Source organism: Haliotis rufescens, unplaced genomic scaffold, assembly GCF_023055435.1.
Source record: "Haliotis rufescens isolate VD_foot unplaced genomic scaffold, xgHalRufe1.0.p SCAF_5, whole genome shotgun sequence".
NCBI classification, from domain to species: Eukaryota; Metazoa; Mollusca; class Gastropoda; order Lepetellida; family Haliotidae; genus Haliotis; species Haliotis rufescens.
In genome coordinates this window covers 37147481-37155090 of record NW_025964223.1, presented here as the reverse complement: position 1 = coordinate 37155090, position 7610 = coordinate 37147481, and the positions used below count along the sequence as shown (strand labels likewise).

The 7610-nt window shown below is 39.0% G+C and overlaps 1 protein-coding gene across 4 annotated transcripts in view; it reads right to left on the bottom strand.

Annotated features, from left to right (window-relative positions):
* Positions 1–710: 710 nt before the first annotated feature.
* Positions 711–7610, bottom strand: part of LOC124118517 (titin-like) — a 53049-nt gene continuing 46149 nt past the window's right edge. Inside the window, exons 12-17 of one of the 4 annotated variants that reach the window (XM_046480638.2) lie at positions 6455–6763; positions 5302–5372; positions 4259–4363; positions 3724–3818; positions 3383–3452; positions 711–3133 (exon numbers count right to left, since the gene is read on the bottom strand). In XM_046480638.2, the coding sequence (XP_046336594.1) occupies positions 2903–3133; positions 3383–3452; positions 3724–3818; positions 4259–4363; positions 5302–5372; positions 6455–6763 (881 nt within the window). In that variant the 3' untranslated portion in view covers positions 711–2902. The remainder of the gene's footprint in view (positions 3134–3382; positions 3453–3723; positions 3819–4258; positions 4364–5301; positions 5373–6454; positions 6764–7610) is intronic. The other 3 variants (XM_046480640.2, XM_046480639.2, XM_046480642.2) reach the window with 3 other exon arrangements.

Sequence of the window (7610 nt, the reverse complement as noted above, 5' to 3'; positions counted from 1 at the left end):
GAGTTCATTTAATGATTACACATTTTAGTTCTGTACATACTGATCTCTGGGTTAATCATTGCATTTCAATCTGGAAATCACCTCGTAACCCTGTGTACTGGGATAACTGTTTACTGCTGTGCTGTGCCATGGTTGTCATGATGAACATGTAATTTTGACCCAGACTCCATAGCTAGTTATGCATGTATCATTACATAGTTAAACGAACAAGCTGTGAGGATGTATGTTTAGTAAAGACTTCTCTTTTATGTAGTTTGCTTACGGTATTGTTTTGCGTTGTGATATTCCCATTTATGTATGTGAGCTACAGAGCATTGAGACTATTTTTTATGCTTATGATGCTGAATGTTTGCATGGGTTATATTAAAACTTGCTAAGAGTATTCTGATCTGACTTTTAACATGGCTGCCATGACAGTGACACTGAAAAAATAATTTTTACTTTGACATTTCTACACATATTTCCTACTGATATTGTCGGTAGTATGTGACATAACATACGGTATGTAACATTTTACCCAAGTAGGACATTTCTCCTTCACATTAATTCATACACCTTGTGGAGGGGACTAGATGGCCCAATGGTCTAAGGCACAACAATTCCTTTTGACAAGTTGCATCATGATTAGTTGGGCATGCGTTTGAATCTCACACTCTCCAGTATCAGGATCCTTGGTCGGTCAGCACCATACTCGTGCTGGCAGGTTTCTTAAATATGAACCCATTTTCTGCAACACATTGTGCTGGCATCAATACCAAACTTCTGGAAATATTTTTTAAGTTGAGTTAAACTAAACTTATTCATTCACTCACAAATCTAGTAATACTGCATTTTGGATATCTTAGAAACCACAGATGAAAGTTTCTGTGCGTGTACCACAGCAAAGATGTCATTTAGAACTTCTCACTGAATAATGATTTTATTTTAAGCTTGGCTGCCATTGTATGACTTAAATACTGTTCAAGGCAGTGTTACACCCTTCACTCACACAAAGGTCTTTAATCAATGAGAAGGTTAATGAGCACATTTCAATCAAAGAAATCCAACTTAAGCCTGTCTTGACCAATTAAAATTCAGATTTCAACAACAAACACAAGCTTCAAGATACAGATCCTGAAAAACTGGATTTAATGAGCTATTTTACACAAAGTTTATATGTTATTATTGATAGAAGATTGGATATATTATACATACATTGGGTATAATACACATATATACATGGTCACAAAGTATGCATCATATGACAGGGGACATATGGCTGATATGCAGATCCACTTTGGCAGTTGCACATAACATGTTCAAGGATATACACATGCAGTACTGCACACAGCTGCTATGTTCATATGTTAACATACATAATTGCACAGGAAGTTGCAATAAATATCATTTTATTGAAAGGTCCAAACTCATGAATGGTGGTCTTATCAATCAAGACTTCCATTCTTGAATCATTCTCATTAATAATTTGTTTCTGTGAGCATTTAGGTCACTGCCATATAATATGTGATAAATATTCAAAACAAGGATCAGGCATTCCCTACTATTACTTAATCTTCTTCGGACATGGGAGACTAACATACCAGTTAAGCCATCAAATTCCTTTCTATATCTTGTAAATAGAAACTGTGCATCAAAAGCTGTTCATATTGTGGCCCAGTGATGCTTCTCCCATTCTCTAGCAAGTGTGGTGTGGATTGTCACTCACATTTGTTGCCCATGGCACTTCACATTTTAATATAAACAAGATGACAAAGTCATCAAAATCCCCAGGAATGGTAAAATACATATTGTGAATATGTATATCTTGTTGCCATGGAAACTCAAAAAAATATTTTTCAAAAGTGCCAAACCATCAAAAGGCACCAGTTTACCACTAGACCTATCTATGTGCCAAGTTTGGTGAAGAAATATTGTATGGTTTTCAAGATCTGCTCAGGGAACGACACACATGGACTGAAGGTGTCTGTTTCAATACCCCATGCAAAACATGTTGCGGGGGATATTTAATTATCATAGTATTAAATGTAAATGAATATACAAGGTTCTTATAAATGACCTTTTCAGAATAAGTTCCTTTGTATCAGCATTGTTTATCTATATTTTGCAAATACATAAACATTGGCCCAGTTGTCAAAGGTGATGCAATTCTCCATGCATACCTTAGACTTTTGAGAAACCTATGATTTTGTTTATATTGCTGTTAAACTCAACTCACCCAATCACTTAATATACATGTACAGATATTTGGTCAAATGGCCTTTAAGAACTTTCAAGTCAACTGCACTTGTGAATATTGCATCATGGTATCATGCTCTGTGACCAATCTGTTGACCGGTTCCGCTGTAGCACAACTGTTTCTAGAGAACGGTTAACGCATGTCCTTGCACGTTGATACAGTATACAGCTCAAGCACATCCTTGTACATTGGATACAGTATACAGCTTAAGCACGTCTTTGTACGTCGGATACAGCATACATCTCAAGCACGTCTTTGTACGTCAGATACAGCTCAAGCACGTCTTTGTACATCAAATACAGTATACAGCTCAAGCACATCCTTGTATGTTGGATACAGCATACAGCTCAAGCACGTCTATGTACATCGGATACAGTATACAGCTCAAGCACATCCTTGTATGTCGGATACAGCATACAGCTCAAGCACGTCTTTGTACATCGGATACAATATACAGCTCAAGCACATCCTTGTATGTCGGATACAGTATACAGCTCAAGCACGTCTTTGTACGTCAGATACAGTATACAGCTCCAAGCACATCCTTGTACGTCAGATACAGCATACAGCACATCCTTGTATGTGGGGGACAAGCCAGAGCACAATCTTTAAGCAGGGGTCCATGCTTAAGCACATCCTTGTAAGTAGCATCCAGTGTAGTAGGTTTCACTTCTCCCGAGTGTCATCAAGTGGATTGTGGACCACAGACTCATGTATCATGATAAACAGTGGTACATATGTCAGGAAGTCCAGAAGGTCAAGGGCCACCAGGTGACCAAGCTTTTCCCTGACCTCACATTCATGTTCATAGCTCACCCCACCGGCTCGAAGTTCAATCATCAACTGGTCCAGCGAGATCTTGTTGGTATCTCGATCCACATTGCATTCCCAAAGTGTCTGAAAACAAGGAAATATCAAGGCGTTAGAAACCCTTTGTGATGTGAAACAGAAAAAGGATACAAGTGTGTATACACGTTACAGTAAGTGGCTTTTTGGCACCATGACTGTAGCCAGCCAAGTCCACAGAGGAGGCTGCTCCTCACTCAGTCTAATGTCATCCCTAGCATATAGTTGTTGGACATTACGCCTTTGGATTACAGTTTCACTGAGACACAGAAGTTGCACTGCACCTTGTATCTGACTTACCTTGCACTTGAACATCTTCATCTCCAGCATCTTGAAGTCAACCGCACCAATAAGGTTCTTCATCCAGTTACTGCAATTAAATCATGGCAAACAGCTTATAGAAATGATCAATGCTTGAAAAGTCAAAATATTATTGGCTGTGTTCAATGTGTTCATTCCGTTTTTTTCTTTAAAAATCATATTTACTTTACTGTCACAGTTTTACAAAGGTAAAGAATAAAAAAATGATTGATGACTTGCCTGACAGACAACACTTGTCGACAACAAATAAACATGTGTGAAATGTGAAATGGAAGCAAGTCTTCCACATCACATACATGATAAGTGATGGCAGTACTTACTCCAGGGAAGCTATACGCTGGGACAGTGCTGCTAACAGAGAGAACAGTTTGAAGTCGGCTCCATTGGTGATGCTGTAACCAGTCAACTCGAGGATCTACAACAGGAAACTCTCAATGAAGTCACTTCACAACAAGTTGGTTGTGATACAAAGTAAACATGCTGACAGATACAGAGTTTTTTTATCTAGTAGCAGCAAAGGCATGTGTCGAAGGCCTTGATGATATTCAAAGAATAATACTAACAATTATCAATAACAAATGTACAAACAAGTCGAGATACATTATTATGATTATGTGTATACCTGACAGTTTTAAAAAATCAAGTCTGGACAAAACAATCCAGTGATTGATGTTATGAACCATGATCCACACCATATATGGGCTACAATAACATGCTACCAAACATGTCACAGAACCTAACCAGTCCTTTTTTAATATTTTAATTTGTTCTTGTGTAATGACCAAAATTTCCTCCAAACTATACAAGTAACAGAGAAACAAAACAGGTGAGGCCTAACTTGGGGCCCAGTATTACCCTGTACAAATATTCCTCTTCTGTCTCCGTCAGCCTGTTGTTGGTGCCTCTCAGTGCAATCATGGCTTCAGTCCCAGTCAACCAGCCACGCTGCTCATCATCAACCTGACATACAGAGTGAGTCAATGTTGTTTTACGACCCAGTCAGTAATATTCCAGCAGCCCATAAATTATCGAGTCTTGACCAGGCGTCCATCTCCCGGACGCGTCATACCAAAAGACGTTTAAAGATGGTACCTGCTGTTACCCTGCCTGGTGCTCGGCATAAAGGGGCTAAAACAAGAGCTGGTCGGCTCAGAGTTAGTATACTGTAACTGTGTTGGGTATTCATGTTAAACTGCAACATGGTATGTCACTGGGCTAGCACTTCAAAATCAGCAGACTAGTACAAAACTGAATGCAAACCTGATCCATTTTAGTCCATTTAGTCAATTCTTTTAAAAAGCATAGGTTACTTGGGACCAATTCTACCCTGGAATCATCACAGATCTGACATACAGAGCTTGTGTGTTGCCTTCTTATATGACAGCTGCCTATTAATAATCAAGTCTGATGATTGATATTGTGAACAACGATCTACACTGTTGGGATAGACTGAGTCTGACCACCCAATATGTTTAGTCTCCTCTTTTCTCCAGCATGGGTAATACATGTATATAAACATACTGTCCAATTTAAATGTTCTACTGAATTTATATTTTGCTCAAAATATTCAGGAAAGACATGCAACATCATCAAAAGGCACACCATTTTCATCAAGTGGACCTGGGATTTGTGTTCATGAAAAAAAGAGTAGTATCACTCTTTCAATAATATACTACTCAAAAGAAGTTAAGGATCACCTGATTCTTTCATATTACTATAGTTAATCTCTCATGTCATGACAGATTAACTTTACCATTATGAAAGAATCGGGTGATCTTTAACTTCTTTTGAGTAGTATATATTGTTTTATTCGAACAGAGAATGTATTTTTTGTTTCTGTGTTTTCCTGGGTTGTTTACATAATGACAAGGGTGTATTACTGGTAAATGTTCACATACTGCCTGAAATGCATGCCTGTACATCTCCAGGTTGGCACGACTCAAAATGCAGTACTTGGCTAGAAACCCATCTGCACATGAAAGAGAAAAGGTGTCATGTTCATTATCATTACAATCTCATTAAAATAAGATCTTAGTACTCGCAACTGCTAAACAAAGATCTGAAGACTCCATTACAGGTCGCATCAGAATGATCTTTCACGAATTTTGAACGACGAATGAAGTGGCTAACATACAAAACATTTTGACACATTTGATTCAAAATTTGAAAACTGACCAAAATAAATTTCTGGAATGTGGAATAGATGACCGAGATTGTAGGACACTGTGGAAGTATCTATCGTTTCACATGTTTATCCCATTGAAGTGAGAGATAGACAATGATTTTGACAGAATCAGTCGTACAGACTGTCACTGTCATTTGGAATACCCTTTTCAAGGTTCTCAGATCTTTGTTATGTGGTAGTGAGAGCTAAGATCTGATTTTAATGAGATTGATTCTTATTACTTTGAATTAATTATAAAATATCATCACAGACTTGTCATCAATGTTCATATCACAATACACATAGTACAGTTAATTCCTCTTTTTATCAGGCCACCTCCGTGGTCTACCCGGTAGTTTGACTGGTAGAGCATCCACCTGGAGAGCGGAAGGTCTGATGTTTGATCCCTGGCCGCGTCATACTAAAAGATGGTACTTCTTCTTGTTAACCTGCCTGGCACTCAGCGTTAAGGGGCCAAAACAAGGACTGGCTGGCTCGGAGTGAGTATACTGTGTCTGAGTGGGATATTCATTTTAAACTGTTGCATTTTATCTCAGAGGGCCAACACTATAAAATCGGCTTCCAGACTAGTAAAAGCAATACCATCCACACCCATACCCACACCCACATGTGCATGCACAACATTATATAAGTGCAATAATCTTGAAAGCAATGCTAAACCCCATTTCATCTTACCTCCTTTTTGTATCTCCTTTCTGGTTACATCAAAATTACATCTCAGCTCCTTCACTATGTTCATGTGCAAACTGCTTTCTTATTTGAAAGCTGATGTTTAAGCAGTGTGTGATGGAATACTAGTTTCTTCATAAAAATACTTTGGTGACTCTCTATATACCCATGACATTATTTCAGCCTAAAGAACTTACAGTCTTCAAAGTTAGGTATCCCAGTTATACCCTCTTCTTCCATCTTCTGTCCAAAGTTTTTCTTCCTCTTTCGTTCTAACATTTCTGCCTGCCGTTTCCGCCTTGCTTCTGCCAGTTCCTGTTTAAGAAGCTCATCTTTATACGATGTATCACGTTTCTTAGGTCCCCACCTCTTCTTGTTTTCAATGGGTTGTCTGAATGCCTGCAGTTTGTGCTGGACTCGGCCAATGGTGGTCTGACTTAGAGTTGATGGAAGATAGGGGACGACTGGAGGCAGCACGATCTCCTCTAGCTTCACCTGGACACTCTCTGTGTGAATAGATCAATATTGCAAAATGGGGCTTGTACTCTACTCATGTAACTTTTGGAGACAAGTACTCTAGTTTAACAATAATTCTTTCGAATACTTTACCTCGTTGACATCATAGCCATACATTCCTAAGAACCAGTCTAAGGCACTTGGACTGCTAGGACATAGTCACTATTCCATTCCTACATTGAACAAATTTGTGGAACATCCTGACAGACTCCTGTGTCCCATTAGAGCTCTGAAACATTATCTCATAGCTGCTGAAAAACATAGAAGACAAAGGAAATTGCTATTCATCTCTTGCTAGCCTTCATCAGATAACAACACAACAAAGGCGTCTGTGGCAGGATGGCTAAAGACCACCATATCAGATAGCTACCATCAGGCACAGCTTTCAACACTGACGTAGGGTACCTTTACAAGGTACGTTAGCCTTGGGATATTTTGTCAAACAGGGTGGGACGGATCATAGGTTAACGACTTGAACGGCATAAGATCTGGAGGTGATCTATAGCTCCATAGAAGTGACGCCAGAACTAAATGACATCAAACTGGATGTGAACCAGAATTGACATCATGACCCAGATGTGACGTCATAAAAACCGGAAGTGCCAACAAAACAGGATTCTCAGAGGAGGTATCAGGTATTGTGCAATGTTCTTCCCGGTTTCCTTTCTTTTCATACTTAAATGATTCCAGCTGTCTAGGATTACTGGTCAGATCCAACTGGTCTCTCTGATGAATTCTGGATATGATGAGTGAGTGAGTATGGTTTTATGGCATTTTTAGCAATATTCCAGCAATATCACGGCGGGGGACACCAGAGAGGGGCTTCACACATTGTAC